We start from the raw sequence: 26,271 nt of genomic DNA, 5'->3' as shown, positions 1-26,271 counted from the left end.
ATTAACGGGTTCCGACTCTTCTATGATATTACCAGAAGCAATGGGACGACCATCAATGACTACTACTGAGGCTGGACATGGGAGCTTTCTGAGAGATATCTGATGAGCTCGGGCAAAATTCCTATCCATGAAGCAAGAATTAGCTCCGGAATCTAGAAGGGCTAAGGTATGTACTGGAGGGGTACTTTTAGTACTAACTGCTACTTGGGCTACGAACACATCACTAACTTGCTTAGAGGGAATGGAACCACTAATGGGCTGCACAGATCTAGGGCTGTCCAACCAAACGGCTCCTATTTTGGCTGGACTTAGTCGTTTAACTCTTCTTCTAATTGGCTAAGGACATCAAATTTGTTTGCGAGATTCGGACTATTAGTACTATTAGGACTATTATGACTATGAGGACTATCAGAGATTCCTACTGAAATAGACTCGGGTTTAGTATAGTCAGAACTAACAACGACTTGGTTTACCTGCCTTCTTGGTCTATGGGGACAGTTTATCGCGATATGCCCTGGTCCACCGCAATAAAGGCATAATCGGTTTGTTCGGCGTCGTTGCTTTTCCTCCTCCGATAGCGGCCCACGACGACGTGTAGTGTCAATTTCCATTGGAGTTGGAGTACTTACTGGAGGCGCATTATGTGACTCCCTTTGAAAAGGTTTCGCTACCACTGAGGCATAGGTAGGCTCGGATCTTGCCCTCGGCATCTGAAATTGTCGTTCCGAACGTCGCTCGAAGAGGCAGTTGTCACATCTGACCGCTCGACTGATTGCTTCTGTTAATGATTTTGGCTCTTCAGGGAAAGTCAAGAGTAAATCCTTGACATCGTTGCGTAGACCATAGCGGAACTGCTCCATCAATGCTTGATCATCCCAGGGGATATCGGCGGCGAGTAGGCGGAAATCTGCAGCATATGCGGAGGCTGGACGGTCACCTTGGCGTAATCGCCGGATTTTGTTGATTGCAGTCCTTATGCTGTCAGTATCTCCAAAACATGCTTTAAACTCACTTATGAATTCTTCAAAATTATTTAGTACTGGAGATTCCTTTTCTAGTAGCGGAGCGAACCATGCTAATGCTGAGCCATTTAACAACGTGCCTACTAAACCCACTCGTGATGCATCGGTGGGATATCGGGACGGATGCATTTGAATAACTAACCGTACCTGGTTAAGAAACCCTCTAAACTGCGATCGCGTTCCATCGAACTTCGTGGGAAGGCCAATCTTGGGTTCTTTATGAATCCCTTGTGCTCCGTGCCCTTGTTGTTGCATTGCTACGATGGTTGCTTCGAGTTGTTGCACGCGTAACGCAAGTTCCCCATGCTGTTGTTGCGTTTGCTGCTTTTCTAAGGAAATTTGCTGAAGATCCCCCAACAAGCGTTGATTTTCTTGTTCCAAAGCATGAAACTTCTCTTTCAAGCATTGAAATTCCGAGAAAACGGATTGATACTCTTCAGCGCTAACGGTGGCCATGGGATGAAGGAAAAGGGAAATAAGAGACTAGTAGGAAAGGAGGGAGACAGAAGGAAGAGGGAGACTAGTAGTTAGAAAATCGGTTCAAACTGTCAGGAACTCTATTAAGGCAGAGAAGGAATTAGTACTAAAAGAAGGATTAGTACTATTGTTGGGGAATAGTACTAAGACAGAGAAGGATTAGTACTATGAGAGGTGTCGAACTTTGAGAGAAGGAATGAGTGAGTGAGAGAGAGAGAGAGAGAGAGAGAGAGAGAATGATGATGCGAAAGATATATGTATTATATGACGGAAGATATACAACAGTAGTTAGAAGGCTTAAGACTGGCGTTGAACCGATTTGGTTCGAACTAATGCCTTGCGCCTCCTTTTATAGTGTCTTCAGGAATACTCCTGAAGTTTCTAGAATGTTCCAGATTCTCTCTCTCTCTCTCTCTCTCTCTCTCTCTCTCACTCATTCCTTCTCTCAAAGTTCGACACCTCTCATAGTACTAATCCTTCTCTGTCTTAGTACTATTCCCCAACAATAGTACTAATCCTTCTTTTAGTACTAACTCCTTCTCTGCCTTAATAGAGTTCCTGACAGTCGCCGGATTTTGAGGATTGCGGTCCTTATGTTGTTAGTATCTCCAAAGCATGCTTTAAACTCACCTATAAACTCTTCAAAGTTGTTGAGTAATGGAGACTCCTTTTCCAACAGTGGAGCGAACCATGCCAACGTTGAGCCACTTAACAATGTCCCTACTAAACCCACTCATGATGCATCGGTAGGATATCGGGAAGGATGCATTTGAATAACTAATCATACCTGATTAAGGAACCCTCTAAACTGGGATCGTGTTCCATCGAACTTCGTGGGAAGGCCAATCTTGGGTTCCTTATGAATCCCTTGTGTTCCAGGGCCTTGTTGTTGCATCGCTACGATGGTTGCTTCGAGTTGTTGCATGCGTAATGCAAGTTCCCCATGTTGTTGTTGCGTTTGCTGCTTTTCTAAGGAGATTTGTTGAAGATCCCCCAGCAACCGTTGATTTTCTTGTTCCAAAGCAAGGAACTTCTCTTTTAAGCATTGAAACTCTGAGAAAACATATTGATATTCCTGAGCGCTAACAGTGGCCATGGGATGAAAAGAAAAGATGAATAAGACCGCTAACAGTGGCCATGGTGATGTGGGTAATATGCTTGACATATTACCCAAGCAACATTATACATTGCTCGTGGCGGATATACCGTATGGATTCTGAATATCAAACTCTACATATGACGATATACCATACAAATATCCGCAAATAGAGAAGATGGTTAAAGACTTTGCAGAGCTAACCGTGGCTCCATTGTGGAGAATCGTTATATTTCATAGTATAGGTCAGGCTTTATCGGTCACTACTGCATTGAAGTCGAAATGCCATGCCACCAAACACATGCATTGGTAAGCTTTATGTTACTATATATTTAATGTATAGATTCTATGTTGCTTACTACATATATATTAACTTGTTTCAATTCAATTATAAAATAGGGTTAAAATGAACATAACTCGTACCTCAGGTGATTGAATGGTGAGCGTTGTGGAGCATTTGTGCGTGGGCTATTTTGATGCTATTTCTGAGAAGAAGGCTCGGGCACATGTTAATGAGCGGAATGTTATCAACTATATCATGTGCCTATCTGTAACAAAGAAATTGCACCACGTGTCTGGTGACAAGAGTCTTGTAAACCCATATCAAAAGCCCCAACGATTGATTAATCGATTGGTCGAGTTGTTCTCAAACCCTGATGATTGGGTGCTCGACTTATTTTCTAGAAAAGGTAATCTCATAAGTTTGATCAATTTTTCTTAAAATAAAATATTATTTCCTATCTTTGTTTTCTTACTTTTGCATGTGTGATTGTTTATTTAGGAACAACGACTGCGTGCACTCTTAAATTGTTCAGGAACTACATCGCATTAGACAAGGACCCCGAGCAAGTCAATTTTATAAAGATAAGGATCCAAGGCATCTAGGATTGTCCCGACCAGGACCAAGAGGTTGGGGTAAAGCATATCAACGAAACTGAGATGTTTCAGCTGACCTCCAGAGAGTTGATGGAACCTATAAACGAGGAAGGAGGGGACCTTGTCGACCTTGAAGATGCACCAAGGTCTGATCAAATACAAGATTCAGTTGAGGAGACAGAACATGTAGATGCAACACAATTGTCAGCTGATCTTGGAGAGCAGCCTATTCCAGACCTCCTAATGGAGTGATTGTATACTACTTTGTATTTGTAACTAAAAACTTGTAACACTAAACTTGTTTTGGAATATAAGATTCTTTTGTTTGAGTACCATTTCTTTACACTATCTGATTGGTGTGCAAACTTTAAGTGTCTATCATATATTTGTAAATGTTGACTCGCAAAGTATGTGGTTAAGTATAATTTTCATTGAATAGATGATGATGAACTTATCGATTGTATGACAAATGTTGGTTATAATTGTTTCTTAATTAATATAATTGAATTTAGCTTTATTCTAGGATTTATGTTGTCTTTAATCTTGTTTATTTAGTTTTGAGTGAACACAATAATATTAAGTCAATGTTGTTGCTCACTTGATAATACATTCAGGTTGTTCATGTATGATAGGGATATAATGTTCGTAGTAGTTTTTGGGCATGTGAATATGTTTCTAATTATATCCAAAAATGCTATTTGCTAATTTAATATAACAATCTTTATAGGAGTTAGAGACAAATATAGCAACAAAATTGTATTTCTAAAATTGTTAAGTTGGATTCAAATTCAACATTGTGGAAAGTGAAGCATATTACAATTACAGTTGGAAGCATTCGCGTAATCTAACCTAATATTAGGATAAATTTGTGTATGGATTGAGAAAATATAGGTTAAATTTGAAATCTTGATAATATTAACTGTGTTTTTTAATGATGTTTTTAAAAGTCATGTGCGCATGCGTGATACATTCTTGAAAAGTTTGTTAAAAAATAGTAATTCTTGACATCTCATGTATTTATCAATAAATGAATGAGACATATTACCTGTTCTAAATGACCCAATGTTTAGGAGGAATTATGACTCTACTGCGACAACCAAAGTGCCATCCACCTTGCCAAGAATGCTGCCTACCACTCAAGGACCAAGCACATCTAGAGGAGATACCACTGGCTCCGAGAGCGAGTAGAAGAAAGGGAGTTTGCTCTGATGAAAATCCACACAATGGAAAACGGATAAGATATGCTAACAAAGGTGTTGTCGACAGAAAAGCAGAGTGTGTGCCAACAAAGGGTCGGATTGATCAACTACCCCATGCCGGAGTGAAGGGGGAGTTTGTTGGGAAAACATATCCCTTCGGATGGGAAGAGCACATGCCGAAAATCGATTTCCGAAAAATCGACTAATCGATAATCAATTCGGTTATTAGCCGAATCGGTCGAAGCCGATTCGAGAAGGGGGGGGCTATAATTGTAAATAGCCTAAATGTGCCCTTAGTGGGCCATAATTGTAAATAGCCCATATTGTATGAGTATAAATATACTTAGGGCAAGTAGTTAGATGACAGAGAATCATCATTATTCTTGTTGACGAAGTTACAGTGAGTAGTTGCCTCTGTAACTAGAGAGAGAGAGAGAGAGAGAGAGAGAGAGAGAGAAATAGAGAGAGTTGTAACTCCGCCACTGTCTATTAGAGGAAGACGAACTCGAGGTCGTTGCCTTCGAGTCTCCTTGTATTTCCTATCATACATAGGTTTTTCCCGATTCAGGTTTTCCACGTTAAAATACCTATGTGTCTGTTTTCTTGTACTTTCTATTTTTTGTGTTTGTCTGTGCACTATCATTGTTGATATTTGCACCCGCATACAAACGTGACAACCGGTTATGGCTGGTCGATTCTCAATAGTATAAAGAGTGTTCACTAAGCACATTTTGATGTATAGAGCGTTGATGTATAGAGCGTCTCTCTCTCTCACACACACACACATTCTATGTGTATTCCTAACTGTTGTTTGTTATTTGGCCTAGCCAACTGTGTTAGTAACCCGTAAGCTTCCGCATCTTATTTTCTACACTGTCTCTGAATGATTAGCACATCTTGCATCATCTCTTTCCAGAGAGCGAAGTTCTTCCCATCGAACTTCCGGATTTCCACACTTGTGCTAGATTGTGTTGCCATTTTTTGGAAAGTAGATGTTGTTGGCTTGGTCTTTTCTTTCAGCCGAATAGCTTCTCTTCTCAAATTTCTGTTATTTGTTGCCGTCGGACAACAAGGTCGCTTTGATACCACATGTTCTTTCTAGGTTATGAAGATAATGTGTAGCGGAAGGTGAGGACCTGCAAGATGATGTGTACAGCAAACAACACAAAGTCCAACGTATGAATGTGCAAGAAGATAGAAGGTAAGATAGACACGGTTAATCTCTAATGGAAGCTCTGTTATTCTCTTCTAAAACTATCTCTCTCTTTACAATGTTACAGTTGGGCTTATATACTCAAGCCCTAACTTGAGAACGTGTCCACTCAAGGATACAATTTGGAAGGAGTTGTCCTTTTATGCCAACAATGGGAAGGATAGGAAGTGATTTTAGCTAAAATTTTCAAAAAAATTTGGAATCTACCTAGTCTAATTTTCAAAACTAGCTATTTAGGCCAATTTAAGCTACAATTAAAATTTTAAAAGAAGAAAAGTTTTGGAAAAATGGAAGAAAATACTTTTGCCTCCCTTTTCTCCTATTTGATAAAAAAACACTTTTGATCTCATCAAATAGATTATGACTCAAAATCTCCCTAGACTATTCCCATATCAAACTCCAAAATTAGGCCCAAAAATTTTATTATGCCTACGAACCCATTCCAAGGCACATATTTAGATGTACTAAATATTTGTCATTCTCGCATCAACAATAAATCTTTCTAACAAAAACATTTAGTAAAACTTTGTACAAACAATGGCATAGATAATTGACATCATTAATGAACTTATCTTTTCAAATATAATGTTTAGGGAAGGGTTATATAATCATTCTTCCCTTTGGCTTGGCATATAGGCCTACCATCTCAACCCATTGTTCTTTGCACTCATCAATGACATTCCATTCGGTGCAAATGGAGATTTTGTAGGCTTCTCTCTTTCTCAACAACTAGTTGGCAAAGCTTTAGTGCATGACATATTTATGACACAAATTTGTCTATTGGAAATTCTTGTTGCTTAATGAGAAGTAGGAAATTTGTATATCTTCTATGATTAGTTATATGATGGTTCAATTATGAAATTTTACAAAGAAAAATAGTTAAATAGAAAGTTAATTAATTCTTTCTTGTTCCAAATGGCATGTACATTAGTAGGAAAATAGCATGCCAGAATTTTGAAAATCCAATTAGGTTAATGACAATCAAGGAAATTTCCGATTGGGATCAAAAAAATTCCCAACAGTAGTATTGTGTATGGATTAAATAAGTGATACACTATATGGAGAAAGAGAAAAGTGATGTATAAGAAATAATGGGGAGAGCGAGAGAGATGATGCGGAAACAAAAAAAGGTGTTCTAGTTCATTATGGTGATACGGAAATAAAAAATGGTAACATTAGTCTAATGTAAAAACAAATTCATGATTCTCTAGTGTCATACCCTCAATCTATGCTATACAATAAGATACCAAGACCATCAAGTAGTCATGGTATGGCACCTTAGGACATTAAGAACCATGTTATTGACTTGCAAGACAATGACCACATAAATATCGCAGAACTTTATGCAAATCCTTAAGGATTTGATTGAGTTTGGCCACATGGAGATTTAAATATATACTAAACAATTAAGTCTCACAAAATTTATATAAGGATCCACTTGCTAAGGCTATTTTACTACTTTTGTTTTGTCAATGGATTGTAGTCTGTAGAATAATCTCATCTGTAGTGTATTAGTGAGAAAAAGGTGCTATCATTGCAATTAATTGTTTCATCAACTTTTGAGACATGAGACATATATTGCTATCTAACTAAATTTAAGGTCTCAAAGACACTATCAAATTTTGTCTAAATTGGTGGCATATGGGAAGCCTGGTATAATGTTGATCATTTGGCTTGTTTTCAATCCTATGGCTGATTAAAGTTATTAATCTCTAACACCCTACTGTCATCTCTCTTAAATATAAAATATGTCACAATTCCAATTTCACATAAAAAAAGGGGTTTCTTATGTATTGGGATTCCATTTGCCTTGGTTTAGGTTCTCAAAGGTTATATTTCCTTAAGCCCTTGACCATTTAATGTCACATGAGGTTTAAATAAATTTCGTGAAGTTTTACAATGCCTTCTCTACGATATCTTAACTCTTTCACAAGATACCTATATCATCTACTGCACTTCACATAAACTCTCGTTCATCATTATATGTTTTAGTGAGGCATTTGGGATTCCAATGGTCGACCACATGCATAAAAGAAGTGTTGAATGGGAAATATAGCATTAGGGAAACATGAATGGAGACTTGTTTGCCCGCTTACAACTAACATAAACTCTAGATTTGGGCTAAAAAGATTTCAAGTTGGAAAATATGATGATTTTAATGTTAACTAAATTGATAAGTCAAATTGTCAATTGTATTGTGTATTGAAATATTTTGAATATGACATTCCTTAATCACTTTCACACCAATAAAACCATAATCTCATATGCAAGGCAAATTAGGAGAGTAAAGATTCCCAACACTTAAATTATTCAATTGCATTCTACATTTGGAGTTAGTTGAGCGGACAAGCTCAACCGGATCCGGATCAGTTGAATAAGCCGAAGCCGGATCAGTACTTGGAACCAAGAGCCAGATCGAATTGTAAGTGGTAGGCCATTAGAGGCCTACCGTCCTAGCCTAGTATGTAGGCATATTTCTTGGAGTTAGTGTCAATCGCATGTATGAGCATTGAAGTACATGTCAGTACTTATGTCAGTCCTTTTAAGAAATTGTATAAAAGTGCTCTCTGACCACATTGTATGTACAAAGTATTATTATTTTGAATTGAGTTTACTGTGAATCTGCTCTCTCTGTCTCTCCCGCGTACTCTCTTTGTGTGTCTAAGCTTTCCATTAAACTTGTGCATATTCTCTGTTGTTATCCGGTGAAGCCGGTTTCCTCTCCAAGCTTTCGCACGTAATTCTTTACATCGTATAAGAGCGCGAGGGTTGAGAACCTCTACCGCCAACAAGAAATTTCCATAGGCAACCCCTAACTTCTGGAAAATCACAACAGACCGAAAAGATAAAAAATGGACAGAGGGATGGCAAGCTTCCTCCCGACAAAGAAACTCGAAAGAAATAACTACGCATCTTGGTCATACAAGATGCACCGGTATCTACTTGGACACGGATATTGGAGCTATGTTGAAGGAGCAAACGAGGTAGCGTCGAAGCTGACACACAAGGACTTCCCGACATGGGAGCAAGGAGTGAGCAGAGTGTTGTACTGCTTCGCATCCTCTGTGCATGACCAGATGCTCGGCTACATCAAAGATGCAAAAATGTCGAAAGAAGCTTGGGAGAATTTGAAGAAGATTTTCACAGCAAGCACAACGGTTGGAAGTTGCAGCTCCAGCAAGAACTCATCAACATCCGGCAAAGGGACATGTCGGTTACCGACTACACCACCAAGATAAAGGAGATCTACAACGCGCTCAGTTCCATCAACATGATAGTGGACAAAGACGAGATGGTCCAGATATGCCTCAGTGGTCTGGCACAAAGGTGTCCGAACAACGATTTGCACCCAGGAGAAACCATTGTCCTTCTTCGACTTGCAATCGATGCTGATGGTCGAAGAAAACCACAGGAGTGGGTCGAGGACCAGTCAACCGGACAGTCGGATGTTGTTCACAGAGGCGAATCGGCCCCGTGGGAGTGGGGGATGAGGTGGGTCAGCACACAATAGCGGCTACTGGAAAGAGCAGAACTGGAGGCACAGAGATAGTGTCGACAACAGTTTTGGACCCTCCACAAGTAGAGGGAGTCAAAGTGGCATCGGAGACCAGCAAGGAAAAGCCGAGATGGAATGCTAGTATTGTGGCAAGAAAGGCCATCGAGAGAGCAAGTGTCGAACGAAGCACACCAATTCGGACAAATCCGGATCTGGCAAAACCAAACAAGGGAGCCGGCAAAGCTCGCACTATGCCGAAGAATTAGAAGAATCCGAACCCGAAAAGACAGGAAAAGGGCCAACCTTTGTGATGAAACACAAGACGAACTCAATGAAGAAGGTCCCACTTCTGGATCGGAGGAAGTGTGGTATGTTGATTCCGAAGCATCTAACCACATGACGAGCCATGAGGAGTGGTTCTCATTTTTGGAAAAGCTGAAGCAACCGGGAGTTGTCGAAACCGGAGACGACACTCCTCACCCGATCAAGCCGAAGAAGTTTCGTTGAGTCATGTCGGACAAAAGGGAAAGTTAAAGAATGTTTTACATGTTCCAACAATCACGAAGAACCTAGTGTCGGTCGGACAGATCGTCGACCAAGAGATGTTAGTGCAGTTTACACACCTCTGGTGCTTCATTAAGGATGAGGGCCAGATAATCGCGCAAGGGCGCCGGCACGGGAGAATGTTTATCCTCGACATCAATGACGCCAGCACTCCTCTATTCACCAAAGGCCAAAAAGTCGAGTGGGACATCGACTTACGGCACAAGCAAATAGGTCATGTCAACTACTAGAGGCTGAATCAAGATCTGCAATTGAAACAGGTGGTTCCAGATTGCCGAAATATAGTGGCCGAAAGATCCAAATATGTGAAGCTTGCCAACTCGGGAAGCAACACTGGCTTCCATTCCCCACCGAAAAAAACTAGATCCATAACAAGCTCAACTGAATCCATTCGGATGTATGGGGACTGGCACAAAATGTTAGACTTGGCAGGGGGCGATATTTCATCTCCTTCATCGACGACTACAGTCGGCACACGTGGATCTATCTCATCGAGAAGAAAAGTGAAGTCTTCGACTATTTCCGGAACCTGCAAAGTCTTGTCGAATGGGAAACAGAGGAAAGACCAAGTGCGTACGGTCGGATGGCGAAAAAGAATACTTCTCCTGCCAATTCAATAGTTATCTATAGTAGAAAGGAATTCGGAGGGAATTTAGTTGCCGATACACGCTGGAACAGAACGGCATGGACGAAAGGAAGAACCGGTCTATTGTGGAGGCGGCAAGGCGGAAAGAGAAGAGCATGCCCAAGTTCTATTGGGCCGAAGCGGTTCAGACAGTCGTCTGCATTCAAAACTAGATACGAGAAAATGTGTCAACACATGAGCTATATTTTGGGTGGAAGCCGAATTTACAACACCTTAGGGTATTCGGCAGCATTACCTATGTGTATGTGCCGGTTGAGAGGCGGGGAAAGTTGGACCCGAAGTCGGAGAAGTGTATCCTTGTCAACTACTCACATGAGCAAAAGGGTTATAAGACTTGCTATAACCCCCGAACAAAACAAGTTTAAGTGAGCCGAGATGTCGAATTTGACGAGTTGGCATCATGGTACTCCTTACTGACTCCGACCTCTAACTCCAACCTGATTCCGGAAGATGAGGCCAGTGAGCCCGAAATGATCCGAGTAGAAGATGAAGAAGGATTCGATACTCTAGATGAGAGTCCAATCTCATTCCGGCTAAGTGGGCCGAATGAGCGACTGAGTCAGAACGACCAATCAGATGAAGAGCTTGTGAATAGTGGAGACTCGATCGTGCTTTCCCCGCACAAGGAACTGAGGAGACGGTTCACACATAAAGAGAAGGGGAAGAAGAAGATGCTAGAGTACGACACCAGCAGAGAAGAGTCAAATCGGAGCGAGTTTGACTCCGGAAAGCATGAAGACAAACCTTTGGAGACGAAGTCCGACCCAGCCAAGAGGGCCTTGAAATTGGCTAAGAGAAGTTACGTCGATTGAGCCACCAGAAGAACCCCGTAAAATAGTACGGTTATAATGAGTACATAGCGCATCACTATACGTGGATGATCTAGTCATCACCGGACCCAGACTTGCTGAAATCAACCGAGTGAAGTCCCAACTGTCAGACGCATTCGAAATGAAGGACCTGGGGGACCTTCATTACTTCCTCGGGATCAAAGTGTTCCATACCCCCGATGGCATATTGTTGTCCTAGAGACATTACGTTTTGAATATGTTGTTCAAGTTCTGCATGACCGATTGCAGACTAGTCTCCACACCCCTGGACGAGAACTTGAAGCTTCGTCCCAACTTCGGACCGGCTTGTAACGAGAAATGGTTTCGACAAATTGTCGAAAGCCTCATCTATATAACTATCACTTGGCCCGACATCAGCTATCTAGTCAGGGTGATCATTCAGTTTATGCATAAGCCGATCGTGGAGCACCTTTAGTGCGCGCACCGAATACTGAGGTATGTTAGAAGCACTAAGGACCGAGGACTGTTATACCGACAGGGTATATAACTGAAAAGCTAATCAGATATATAGATGCCGATTGGGTCGGTGATGCATTGGATCGTCAATCAACTTCCGGATTTATGTTCTCTCTTGGTAGCATGGCTATTGCGTGGAGCAACAAAAAGCAGCCGATAGTGGCACTATCGAGCACTGAGGTTGAGTATCGGGCCACTACCATTGCCACCTGTGAAGCCATCTGGGTTCAGCGGCTACTGCAAGACCTCTAAATCAAAGTACCGACTCCGATCCCGATCTACTGCGACAACATGAGCAGTATGAATCTTGCCAAATATCTTGTGTTCCATGCTCGGACAAAGCGTATAGAAGTGCATTATCACTTTGTGCGCGAGCGAGTCCTCAGCGGTGAAGTCGAACTTCGGTATGTTCTGATGGATCAACAAGTTGCCAACATCTTCACCAAGGTACTTGGGACCGACAAGTATTTTTCGGAGATGCTTGGGCTACAGCATCTCGACATGCCGCACTTGAGGGGGAGAACCGGTATTGATACGGGAAGAACCAAAACGGAAACTAGGAAAACAGGCAAAGGCACCGAACAAGCAACAGGAGAGAAGGAAACCGAAATAGGGGGAGACAAGAAGAAAAAGGGATCCGAGTCAACTGAAGTAGTCGGCACATCCGAACAAATCGGAACAAGCGGCGACGGCGGCATTGTCAAGAAGGATAGAGCCGCCCGGAAGAAGAAGGCCAAGACTCGGACGTGGTTCAATCTTGTGAAGGGCCTAAAGACTGAGGACGAGTTGGAGACAACCAACTCAGACAAGAGCTGGAATGAATCGGAGGCACCCAATTCGAAAGAGGTGTCTGATTTGGAGGAGCCGGATCAACATAAGGCCAAATGGACTAGAAGGCAATGGAAATCTACGTTGACACAAAGGAACCGACTAGTCAAGAAGCGCCAAAGTCAAAGCAGCAAAGGAGCTCAAATGGGCTTGTTGAGCAGACAAGCCAACCGAGAAGGTCGAGGTGCACAAGACCAAACGAGTCAAGGAGCACAAACAAGGCGGGAAGATGCCAAAAGGAGCCGGAGGAAAGGACCAGCAGACATGGACACCACAATCCGACCTTAATTTGAGCTTGATGGGGAGTGTTCAGCGGACAAGCTCAACCGGATCTGGATCGGCTAAATAAGCCGGAGCCGGATCTGTATCCGGAACGGAGAATCCAATAGGTATCGGGATCGGTACCCGGAACCAAGAGCCGATTCGGATTGTAACCAGTAGGCCCTTGGAGGTCTACGGTCCTAGCCAAGTACGTAGGCATATTTCTTGGAGTTAGTGTCAGTCACTCGTATGAGCATTGAAGTACATGTTAGTACTTCTGTTAGTCCTTTTAAGAACTTGCATAAAAGTGCTCTCTAAGCACATTGTATGTACAGAGTATTATTATTTTGAATTGAGTTTACTGTTCTGCTCTCTCTGTCTCTCCCGTGTACTCTCTTTGTGTGTCTACGCTTTCCATTAAACATGTGCATATTCTCTGTTGCTATCCGGTGAAGCCGGTTTCATCTACAAGCTTCCGCACGTAATTCTTTACAGAGTTTAATAAATGAAAGTGAATTATTCGAGCTTCACTACATATATGTAAACAATCTAAACCATGACATGTATTCAAGTTTAGGAACTCTCCTCACTCAATTTCACATCAATTAAATAAGCCCTTTTGTAATCATTGTGCTATTATTCTCTTGATATGACACCTTTCTATATGTAAAACTACATAAAATGGTTTGTAAAACCAAGAATTACCCAAATAGGCTTATAAGCTACGAAATTTACTCCTAAAATATGCTTGGATAAATGATGCTCCTAATCTCAAGAAAAGTAAGATTAAACATATATAAACCATACGGTATGAGTTTTGTTAATTGAAAGTTCTAATGGCGACATGTATAAATATCTTAATTGCCTAACTTAGAAGTCTAATTGTTATTTATGCATTTGAAAAGGAAAACGGAGGGATTCTCCCATCCATATGGCAATCGTTGCAACGACATATTATCCTTGTAGAGTTTTATGATGGTTGCAACTTGCTACTAGCCCTTACATATCTTACATCCTCTCCTTATTTGGATGCATTATCTCTAAGAAAACTCTACAATAACTTCCACGTGATCCTCAATGTACGATGGTCAATGGATCCACCTCGCATTGTGCTTCGTACTCATCCAATCTCATTTGCTAATAGCTCTGACTCTATGAAATAAATGGAACCATTCAATAAACAATCATACCCCTTGTGATCTTTAGAGTGGTAAAGCCAATTGTGTAATTGAAAGTTTATATATGATATATTAGTGATTCCTACAAGGCTAAATAATACAAAGATCAGCTATAGCATATCATTTTCCCATGCAAATGATCAACCATTGGGAAATGGCGGGTGGTTGTCCTTTCAAATATGATTGCGACAAAATGAAACTTGCTAGTTCGTGATTTGTTACATGCAAGGTGGAAGTGTTTGCACATGTCTATTTTAATGCATACTTGTCAATATAACTGCAATGGACCATCATATTATTTCAATACAGTTTTGTAGTAAGTTATTGTGCAAGAAATAAAAAGATTAAATAGTGACTCTTTACCCCTTGTATCTCATGTGGTAATGGTTGAGTTATATGCAAGTGCTTGGTAGAAGCTTGTAGGGGGGCATATAATGATCTGAAGGTCTCCCTCACAAGTTTCATGGGGTAACATTAAAGTTTGTTGGAGCTTGTGATTCTCAAAAGGACTCTATGTGTGCATTTAGTGCTTCTTAGAGGCTTGCATTGATGGTTTGAAGGAATACTCTAAATATTAGGATGGTAAAAGTTGGCTAGGGGATGTGATGCTAAAGGATTCTCTTGTGTGTCCGATGGGTAAAGGTTAGTAAAAGCGTCTTCATATTCCTCAAAGTGAATACCTTACTTACCTTGTGTGTCTGATGGGTACCGGATGGTCTAAAGAACACTTGTGCATTTTATGTTATGGTTGGTTAAATTTAGCATAGTGTATATAATGGTGTAGATGACTCCATCATGAATTTGATGTGGTCATGCATCAGTAAAAGCTTGTAGATAAAAACTAAAAAGTAGCCTTGAATGTTGCTTTATTACCTGAGCGATGACTTCTCATTAATCCCCCAAACATCTTTATACCTTAACCCAATCCCCAAAAATCTTTATACCTTAAGAAGCCATTCCCCAACTATCTTAATAACTTATTTCAGAATTTGTCCAAGTTAGTTGAATAAATTATATGGTCAATTGTAATACCTTTTTGCTCGCCTTTTCTTATTTGTATATGTAATTCAAGCATTTATTGCTTTCCCCCACCCACAAATAAAACAAAAATTGAAGAGCATTTCACAAATTTTCCAACGTTTCTAGGTGTAGACATATGTCTTCTTCGAATTCCTATGATGTGATCTTGGCCTTCCTAATTCCTAAATCCAATGATTTCTAAGATATAATTAGGATGACACCCAAAGTGTTCACTAGTTTTCAATTGTTGAATAATGTCCCTAAACGATGGTTCAAATTAGGAAGAACAAATTTATTCAATAAGCAATTATGTAACTCAAGTGTCTAAAGAGCTTTCAATTGTTTTGTTTACACTCTTTACGAGCACACAATGATTAATATTGTCCAAGCCGAGTCATCCAAACTCGGGAAGAACCAGAATTATTCAATAACAAATTATGCAAATCTCCCTTGCTATTGATTTTCATCAATAGACTTTGCACACTTCAACATGCCTTCAACAAAATTAATGCTTCACATCCACCAACTTTATTGAGTGACAAGTGTGTAGAAATGAGTTAATTAATTACATTGCATGGAGAAAGTTAGTACTTAAAATGACGACAGAAACGGCCGAGCCCACAAGCTAAATACAAGGAATTGAACCTAAGCTAAACCAAATACAAGGATTTTGTATCCACATTCCTGTGATCCAAACCAATCGGGCGGGATCTCATCAAAGATAATTTCATTCTTATTACAAAGCTCAAACTCCTAGAGGGGATTTTTAATCCTAATTCCAAATCCATTATAATTACACAAGTTTAGATAGAATGGGCACACATTTAATATGTCAATGCTAGCACGTACAAGTCCAGGGCTGTACATACACTCATAGTGAAGGCAGCAAGGAACGTAAAGATTATGGCGATGGTCGCTCGGCCACAAAACTTGTCAAGCACGCTACAAACAGTCGGAATGTTCAAGTTCTCGAGCCCGAGACTATGGAAGCCAGCCTTGTTCATACGTGCCGCACCAGCTGCGCCTGCCGCCCCAGCTAGAACTAGATATACACAAACCTACAAAAAAGGCATAAAAATGGTAATATGTCGATTTGAAAAATCATCGCGCCCTAAGCCCTAAACGTGTTTGCTTGGGGGTAATTTAACTCGATCCATACAAGGAAGCCTACGAATCTTAAAAGAACTAAAGTCTAGTATTGCGCCGAGAGATCATTAAAAACTTTCCTATGACTTTGCGAGGATTATATCCGGAACCATCCACAAGTGTACATATAGACTAGAGTCTTGAGAGATCATTCAAAACTTTCGCCTGAATTTGCGAGAAATATCTCGGAATCTTCCACCTAGGTTATATATAGATTATATGACTTTTTAGTGTGTGCTTCTCGTCGAGAAGTCTGTCTAGTCCGGGATTTGGACAAGGAATATCACCTGGTCGGCCACTAGTTGCGCCCACATGTGTCTCCGATTCGGCCGGGATTTCTTGGCGAACATGATCGATTGGTATACGAATTGGAGAAACGCATACGCACCGATGAGCACATCCACCACTACAAGATACCTAAATTTGGAAGGGCAAAAAACAAACACAAAAAGGTGAATTTTCCATCGCTAGGGGAGCTTTTTTTTAAATGGAAGGATTAGGAGGAGGGAGAATTGCTTGTTATGTGAGAGAAAAATCTGTTGGGGAAAAAATTTCATGCAAAAAAAGAGTGGCGGACACACATGGGGAAGAGGATCGGAACCCGGAAAGTTCCGGAAGCCACACATGGGGAAGAAGATCAAAATCCGGAAAGTTCCGGAAGCCACATATGGGGAAGAAGATGGAAACCCGGAAAGTTCCGGAAGCCACATATGGGGAAGAAGATCGAAACCCGGAAAGTTCCGGAAGCCCCGCAATCACTCACCGGAAGGGTAGGGTTCGGTCCCATTTCATCGAGATGGCGAACGAGAGGCCGATGACATGCACGAGCGAGTGCTGGGTGCTGGTGAGCATAGCACCGAGCGACACGGCCAAGAAGGCCACGGTGGCGGACCGTAATGACATGTCGGCCATCCGGGCGCGGCCTAGCCCCATCCCGATCCCGTAGGCATTATAATCGTCGCCTACGTACAACGCTTTGGCGGTACTCTTTCCCGAGGCAGCGGAGGGGGAGGCGGGCGGGATCCCGATTTGCAAGGATGTGGAAGATGCCTTTGTAGAGGGGCCGGGAGGCGAAGCCGGGACTATTTTCCCAAGATCCGAAGCGGTGGCAGCATCCCGGTGCTCCTCACGCTCGTTCGTGGTGGTGCCGCCCGGAGTGCCCCCCCCAAGGTTGCTAATTGAAGCAGAACCCATGTTAGGGCACAGAAAGAGGAGAAGAGGGAGAAAGGAGATAATGTAAAAATACAATTATATGAGATGGAATCTCTTGACAAGATTCACTATGGCTGTGTGTAAGGTGATAACATTATAATTTAATTAAGAAAGGCCTCCCTTTCACTATAAAGAAAGAATTTGATCAAAAAGGTGGTTGTGGGTGGAGGAGGGGAGACAACAAATCTAATAGGAAAACCCAATAACCCTAACCCTAATTGACTAGATTTGTGAGAAGAAGAAAGGTCCACAAAGAAAAGAAAATGTAATAGAAAACCCAATAAACCCTAACCCTAACCCTAATTGAAATGGATTTGTGAGTAAGAAGAAAGGCCCCATAAAGGAGGAAAAAAAAAATGCCTTCCCTCTGATATATACTACTCTGGAGGTTTTGTCTGTTTGTTTTTCTTGTATAGTAGCTAAATGTGGAGAGATTCAAGCTCTCTTCACAATTTTCATACTAATTATAACTAACTAGCATATGCAATCTCTTTTTCTTTTCTTTATTCAGCTCTAAATTACTATAATAATTTAATAATAATAATAATAAATTATGATGATTAGTTGTCACACAAATGGGTAAGGAGTCAATCCAATGTATGACCTATAAATCATATGAATACCAAGTAGCTCTCTGACTCTGGGTTCACATTTAATACAACAACTACCACAAAATCATCTTTTATCCGTCCATTCACCTACAAACGCTATGGCGATCGTCGATTGACGGCTCCGAACTAGTTGCATGAGCAATCATGTGATGCTAAAACAAATAACTTTGGACACACTTTGCCAACAAGTTGCTTGTACGCCACCACTATGATGTTAGAGATGAGAGAAACATTTGGGACCGAATGCATGAATATCTATCCTTTGTTGATACGATTTGTTGACATGCTACCACGATGTCGGAAACAGAAAGTTCGGGTTAGGATTGGCAAACGAAAAATATACACGATTGAGTGGCAGGGCCACTCTTTGGAATTCGGAACTCTTTGTCTAGCAAGTAATGTCTCAAAGTTGTCTTTGTGTCTAGATGTTAATGTAAACAAAAAAGAAAGGTAGTTTGTGTCTCGAAAACAAGTTTACCAAGTGTTTCTTACGATGTCTGCCAAATTTGAAGTGACCCCTTGAGGTTATTTCACACTACCTCGACATAAACCATTTTTAGATAGAACTAATTGTTTACATACCATTGCATTGCACACACAAACAAAACGATTTGCATCTTCGGACTTCATCTATGAGAACAACAATCAAGGTAATGTTTCTTGCATCACAAGGTCATCTTACTTGTGGTTAATGCGTAGCAATTAGCACAATGACATGAGGTGCAAAAAATACTATAAATTTCCTTTAAACGAAAAAAACATAGGATAAGTATGGGTTTTCCTCCACCTAACACAACTCACTGACTCAGAACGCCTACGGAGATGTAGCTTTAGTTCAGATCAAACGGTATTGAAATTATTCCATAATATTTCTTGTCCATCCACTAGGAAACAAAAAACTAACAAATTTGCCCTCACAACAATGTTTTTCAACAATGTTTCATTCATGTTTATATATACAAGATATTATAGCATGTGAAGAGACAACCCCCCTATTCTTTGAACTCCATATTATGTGTTGAGAGACATTATTTAACAAAGATATACTATTCAATGGAGATTGTTGAATATTTAAGATACAGTTTGGCAAACCCTATGAAAGTAGAATGTGACGTTTTGGACAAACACTGTGTATATCGTAAAACCTTTCAAGGAAATATTTTTAGGAACGAACTTAAAAGTTTGTTTTCAACATGTAGAGAACACAATTTGGTGGTTGCATATTCTTTGAAAGTGGTGTAATGCTCCAACTATTATGCATGTGCATGTTTCCTGAGGATGTAAATGTGTGCACATCATCATTCTTTTATATTCATGATTTTCACCTACATTATTTGCTCCATTGTGATATGTTTTGAATGCATGTGGGAGTGATAGTAAGATAAGTCTGAATTTACACATTGACAGCCACACAAATAAAGAGAAATGACTAGATAGTTAGATTATTAATGGACGGGTGAGATCAATACAATCACTACGACAAGTTGAAGCCCATCGAAAGGATCAAGACAACTAGAGAGAGAAACAAACACGCTCTTTGGGGACATCTATAAAATTGGAATGATACAAATTTAGGAATGATCCATATGCAAGAACCTTAAACTACAAGAAAATGTCAATCATTAATGCCTACATGTAAAGTTATTAGTCACATTATCAACTTCCTTTTGACATTAAAGAAACTGATAGAAGTCAATAGTAGGTGGTGATTCGTGAACACTAATCGTTAGAGTATCAACATGGATGAATTTATCCTATAAAACGTGTCCAAGCAAATTCTGTTTAAGGATGTGTTACTAACTTTGAATAGTTTATTTTTTGTAAATATTATTGTGGGATGGACATTGAAATTGCAAATGGAATACGAGTCTCCCTATAAAACGTGTCCAAGCAAATTTTGTTTAAGGATGTGTTACTAACTTTGAATAGTTTATTTTTTGTTAATATTATTGTGGGATGGACATTGAAATTGCAAATGGAATACGAGTCTCTGATGCTGTAGTCTTTATGGCAAATTGGGGTCAACTTTCTTAACCACTAATATCCAAAAGCTTTGTGTGGAATCAACAAATTTGTTTTCCCTTGGGCCTATAATAACCACCCAACACAAATTGGTTGTTATGTTACTTTCACACTACATGACCAAAAAGTGAGTTGTATTAACTATTAATTTCGGGTGGAGATGTCTCTAATCATATGATTTTTCATCCACGTTCTAGGAGAAGGCTTATTCTCTATCATCTACATCAATACTTTTGAATCAAAACAAGTTTTATTTTCTATCAATGGACCCCTGGGCACAAATGGTGGAATTTGAAGTTGAATAATGGACAAAAGTTCATCTCTTCTTCTTCCCAATGTGAATGAGAGTTTGAAATAATGACTAATTTCTAATTGGACAAACACAAAAGAATTATATTTTTTAGGACATATATCCATGGGTTTCCTCAAACCTTAATATTATGTACGAATCCCATACCGTTCCTATTGCCAATGATCCTTTGACAAGGGATTTTCTAATTAAATGTTCATGTTGATCTATAAACTAACTACCTGCAACTTGCTAAGAGATGAATCTTTTGAGTTAAAATGAAGGAGAACTGAAGATCCATATGAAGATATGTATACATATACAAGTTACAACTATGTATTGCTTGCAATGTAAAATGTTTTTGACTGGCATAACCTTTTAAGAAATTTTCGCCTTTACAATGAAATGTGGCATACTACTAAATCATTATAGATTTATGAGATTAAGTTATTAAACTTGATCATTCAAATATAGAAACATGTATGTTATAATGATAATAAACCTTGAGCTTTGCAACCTCAAGGTTGTGTCTAAGTAAATGACATGATATTGTTTGATTATAGAAACAAATTTATGCTTTGTAGTTGTGTTTGTGCTTTGTAAGTTCCCTCGAGCACATTTGCAAACACAACAAAGTTTGATTTTTTTTTTCACTAATCATGCAAACATGCATGGAATGTGCAAGACTTGGGTTTCAAACAAACCCATTGACACTATAACGTGTGATCATTGGAAATCAACCATTAACATCTATCTCAAATAATATATCAATGAAAAACTTGTTAGACTTCAACTGTTTTTAATCGTGAATTTCGACCATCATGCCGTTTTTCATTAATTACAACAAACAACCAAATTTCTACATAAACACTCAAACAAAATAGTATTGGTCTTTGAAACAATATTTTTGGCACAAATTGAAGTAGAAAAGCAATGAAACGTTTTTGTGTCTTGTGTAGTATTTCCTCATGGATTTGGAAATATGAGTCTACCAAAGTATGTCATTTGAATTTATAGAGTCGCCACAAACCTTCGAACTAGACTGCATACACAACTAACAACATATTCACTACTTTATCTAAAATGTTTACTAATAACCAAGTACTTGAAAGTACTCTTAAAAAGATGTAACTTATGACTTTATATCAAAAGTATCAAAGGTTATCCTATATCATTGCTTTACATATTTGACTAGCGAAGAAATATCCATATGGTATGTTCTCTTTATAACCCAATTTGCCCATCTTCATGTATTAATATGTAATCCATGTGAGCTTTTGCACCATAAAAGGGTTACATTTGTGTGCACAATCGCATTCAAACTAAAATATTTTCTCAACGATAGTTTAAATGTCATTTTCACTATATTTGCAACATACTTTACTTACTCCTATGATACTATGTCATTTCCCTTGTGTTCAGCCACCTAGACACTTGCAACTTATCAATATTGGTTTTTGTGTCTTGGAGCCTCGTGAATGTCACTTATCAATATGTATTGCAATATGTAAGGTCAACATAAGGGTGTTCACTGTTAAACACCTTTACGTAGTACTTACAGATGTTGAATAGAACAAGAGTACATTTTATTCAGGGAAAAATCCACAAAGAGTTTTTCAATAGGCCTCAAAATGCACGTGGCCCTGAGCATAGAAGTAGCATGCCATACCTTGAATGACAAATGGTGTATTCACATATATTTTGTCTTTACCCTTTTACTCAATGGCCTTTTCTAGAAACAATGCCTCACTTGGCCTTCCTTTGTCTCAAGAATTATGCTAGATTATGACCTTAAGCTTTTTATTGAGGCATTAAAACAATTTCTATAATGTCTCTATCTACAAACAAATTGTCCTCCTCATACTTCCACTCCATAAAATAGTCTTTTGTAAAATGCATGCCATCAAGGTCATTACTTTTACTTTATAAAGGCTTATATAAGTTTGCACACAATTGTTTGAGATATCATAGTCCATTGTTAAACCACTTTGGATAACCTCCTACACAAGTTACACATAACAACAAAGGTACACAAATGGAAGTAATAGAGACTATATTGCAAATCACTAAGTGTAATTATGCTCAATGGATAAAATTATCGAAAAAAAATCATGTGCCATAAGACAACAAATGTAGAAATATGATAATGTCTTGAAGTGCATCATGCAACCTTAGTTCACTCAATTAAGGTTGTCTTTATAAATAGGCTTACTAGCTTAAGGGCAATGCTAACCTTATACTTTCACTTAATCACCCACTATGTTAACCATAGTCAAGTGGTATCATTGTTTAAGATTGTATATAGACCCATTTTTGCTCAACTTGATGCTTTGCACATGGTGGTCCCAAGTTGTGAGTTTGGTTCAACTTGGCTAGATTGGAGGTCTCTAACATCTTAATGTTTTGTTGTTTGAATGGCTAGATCAATTTTGGGGAACCTTTGTTGTCAAACTTTGTATAGTATTGTAAAGAACGCATCAAAACAAGTCAACACTTGTGAAATTTGTTTGCCAAAACATTGCACATTGTTTCCATTAACATTTTGTTGGGATGCATTTATAAAAAGAAACTAGTTTTCACAACCATAAGCTCATTCATTTTGCTACATTGACTAACAACACAATAACATTGCATCATAATTAATTGTAGTTATGTGTAACTTTCCAACAACTCTTCTATTTGTCTTCATCCTTTTCTAGAGATTACTACAAGTGTTATAGTGTAACCCTAAGGACCAATTCCAAAGCTAATTTTAATGGTTCAAGGGTAGCATAAGTGGGAAACAAGTATCCTAGGACTTTGGACAAACCCAAAAGAACCTATGACACATGGTGGTCTACGCAACTAAATAAAGAATTATGACATCTTGAGACATTTTCAAGACTTTATTGGTGAAGCAAACCTCTCTTCTTTCGACTCCATTCATCTCAACATCCAAGGTAATATTTGGTGGTATGAGACACCAATGGTATTTTAAGTTCATATTTCGTCCTTCGATTGAGGGTGATGAGTATGGTTACTTGCCCTTACATTGGTTATCATTTGTATTCAATTGGTAATGAGGGACCTTGAAAAATAAACATGAAGCAACAACAAAAATGCACACCCTTGATGCTTGATTTGTTTCATGAATACTCTCACTATGAGTGTATGACTAATTTCACTATGTTCAGGCATGCCGTTACATGTGGAAAGAGACATGTGTTAAGTCATTATTATCATTATAAAGCATCTATGGATCTAGTTATGTGACAAACATAACCAACGAGACTTCTACTCCCCCAAATCACAAGGCAAGATTTTTTGATAGAGACGATATTTTGAGCAAGGGATAACAAAAAAGATACGAGGACAATACATACATAGTAATAAATAAATAATGCATTTATACCATTATATGTTATAATGCATGTATACATTAGTTATGGCTTCATATGCAAAGAGAATATCATAAAACTATTATGGAACCAACCCCACCCACATGAATTGAGCATATGTTGAGAGTTGGAATGCCATATGCTAATGTTGTTGGTACCCACGATTGCTTTGCAAGGATAAATTGAATTTTTCACTAAAACTATTGAAATGTGGGCCAACAAAGAATCTTATGCTTATTTTTTCATTCTTTGCCCATTTCGTTTTCCTAATGACTTGTGGGTTTCATCAAAGAATTACTTCTATCACAACAACAATAAATGCTAACTAGGATTTATAATTTTTATGTATCTTACATTATTGAGATTTGTCGTCCACTCGACATTGACATATAAGACTGAACTAAAAACAATTGTGAAAGTCTATATCCCCACCTTGAGTGTAAAGTTTCTTATCTTATTTGATGATTTGGGCGTGGACCTTCTATAATTCACAGAAAAATTGAATTGATAAAAGTAAGTGGTAGATAGAATCAAGAAACCTAGACAATGATTGGAGATTTTGATATTATTGCATGTTTGACCCAAAATGAAAAGATGAACAAATGAATACGCATACGTAAGTTCCAAGTTTGATTGATTTAAAGCTAGCTTGAGGAACTAATGGATACTCTACAATCACAAGTAGGTAACAAACTACCTACTTGGTGAACACACATGCAAAGTTGTTACAGACTATGACATTGTTAGTTTGACTTTTAAATGACCTTATTGTTTTTAATTTGTATCGTCGATGATTATTCGTTAGTTGAGACATGAGCTTCAAAGTTGGTGGCCCAAGGTTCACTTGTGTTTGAAATGTTTGATTGATTTTCATCAACAATCTAGAGCCTTGTCTCATTACAAAGTATTTAAGACTAGTTCTTCATATAGCTTAGCTTACTTAGAACATAGCAATCACCCTACTCTTTCCAATAGGTTAATACTTGTTCTTATAGTTGTTTGAGAAATTGCCAAAACCCCCTTGTATTGGCCTACTTTCTAGTTTCAAAAATACGTCATATCTCATATATCTATTCATCAACTTTGATGAAGCCTTTGTAGCTAGTTTAAATTTGGGTGAGTGGGGATGAAGTCAAACATGAAGATAGTTGTTGAGAGCTTGAGCGCTAAGGATAATGCAACTGAGAAGAATGTAGTGAAAGTGAGATTGTTGGTCAAGATTTTTTAAATATGAGGAGAGAGAGAGAGATTTCAACCTTGAGAAGGATGCGATTTTGGCCACATAAAGAAGAATAATGGCTTTCTAATGACTAGAACGAGATTTGGTTCCAAGAAATTATAGCCTTATTTGGTCTAAGAATAGGATTTTCAAACTTAACAATTCTCAATTGCAAATTTCCTTGAAACCTTCACTTGAGGTTGATTGACATTCGTAGGAAATATATACCTTCCCAAAATAAAAACCAATTCATCTATCATTTGTCCCTTTCCAAGCATGAGAGGATGGTAAAATAGGTTAAAAGAGAATGGGGAACATAATATTATGGCCGAGTGTGGTCATTAACACTCATGTCTTCCTTTCAAGACAACAAATTTGGACATTGAAAGATAGGTTACTTTGGTAGTAGGAGATCCAAATATGTGAGATTCTAAGGCATCATATTCACCTTATGCATTGGTCTTTTCACTACACAATTTCTTAAGTTAGCATTGTCTTGATCGAGATCTGAAGATTGAATGCCTTCAAGCTATCTATAGTTATATTTCTTTCACAACTAACACAATTTTATATACAAAAGAAGAAGAAAAGACATAAGTTTTATATTGTGCTCAAGGGTCAAGTTTGGTAGTTTTCATTGTTGGAAACCTTACTTACAAATGGTATCATTCAAGGAGATCCCAATATGTAAGATTCTAAGACATCATATGCACCTTTTATGTTGTCCTTTTCACTACACAATATCTTAAGCTAACACTATCTTCATTGAGATCAAGGTCGAATGTGAAGTTATGTACTCAATAACTCTTTCCTTTGCGATGATTTTAATGTGAAGTGACATGATATCAAGCAATAGGAGCACATTCGGCACTCGTAGCTTGTCTTGAACTTCATAAAAAAGCATTTTTAAACTCTTTCAAACTCTTTCTAAGTGAGCTTAAGAATATTGCCACCCCATATTGAAGCCACTAATTTGATGCGATTTTCTGAAATGTATTTTCTTAACCAGGTTTCTACCAATGACATGTGTTTTCGAATCCATTCATATCTCATTTTAGGTAGGAAGGCAATGAGGATGAAGATAAAGTTCCAATATCTAAGCAGCAAATAATCAACACCCTTGGGTATACGTCCACATCGGAACAAGCTCCACTAACATGTACACCTCTTCAATGTAGTGGAGCCTGAGCCACACAAATGGCATTATATTTA

General features: G+C 38.8%; 1 protein-coding gene across 1 annotated transcript; it reads right to left on the bottom strand.

Annotated features, from left to right (window-relative positions):
* Window positions 1-15,728: 15,728 nt before the first annotated feature.
* LOC147849757 (CASP-like protein 3A1) lies at window positions 15,729-17,763 on the bottom strand. The gene is made up of 3 exons (XM_087337297.1): window positions 17,093-17,763; window positions 16,617-16,746; window positions 15,729-16,241 (listed from the first exon to the last, which is right to left on the bottom strand). Exons 1-3 carry the CDS (start codon window positions 17,521-17,523, stop codon window positions 16,008-16,010), a joined length of 795 nt encoding a protein of 264 aa, XP_087193423.1. The 5' UTR covers window positions 17,524-17,763; the 3' UTR covers window positions 15,729-16,007.
* Window positions 17,764-26,271: the final 8,508 nt, after the last annotated feature.

Source organism: Azolla caroliniana, unplaced genomic scaffold (genome assembly GCF_043228905.1).
Source record: "Azolla caroliniana isolate FFs.n. ecotype wild unplaced genomic scaffold, voAzoCaro1.0.p SCAF_22, whole genome shotgun sequence".
Taxonomy (NCBI): domain Eukaryota; kingdom Viridiplantae; phylum Streptophyta; class Polypodiopsida; order Salviniales; family Salviniaceae; genus Azolla; species Azolla caroliniana.
Note: the sequence above shows the minus strand (reverse complement) of the source record. Positions and strands in the feature narration are given on the sequence as shown.

Excerpts from the sequence above, each read along its gene's own strand:
- LOC147849757 (XM_087337297.1), bottom strand. The coding sequence starts at position 17,523 with ATGGGTTCTGCTTCAATTAGCAACCTTGGGGGGGGCACTCCGGGCGGC. Across the intron at positions 16,747-17,092 it reads GACCGAACCCTACCCTTCCG|GTATCTTGTAGTGGTGGATG; the intron begins GTGAGTGATTGC and ends TTCCAAATTTAG. Across the intron at positions 16,242-16,616 it reads CGCAACTAGTGGCCGACCAG|GTTTGTGTATATCTAGTTCT; the intron begins GTGATATTCCTT and ends CCTTTTTTGTAG.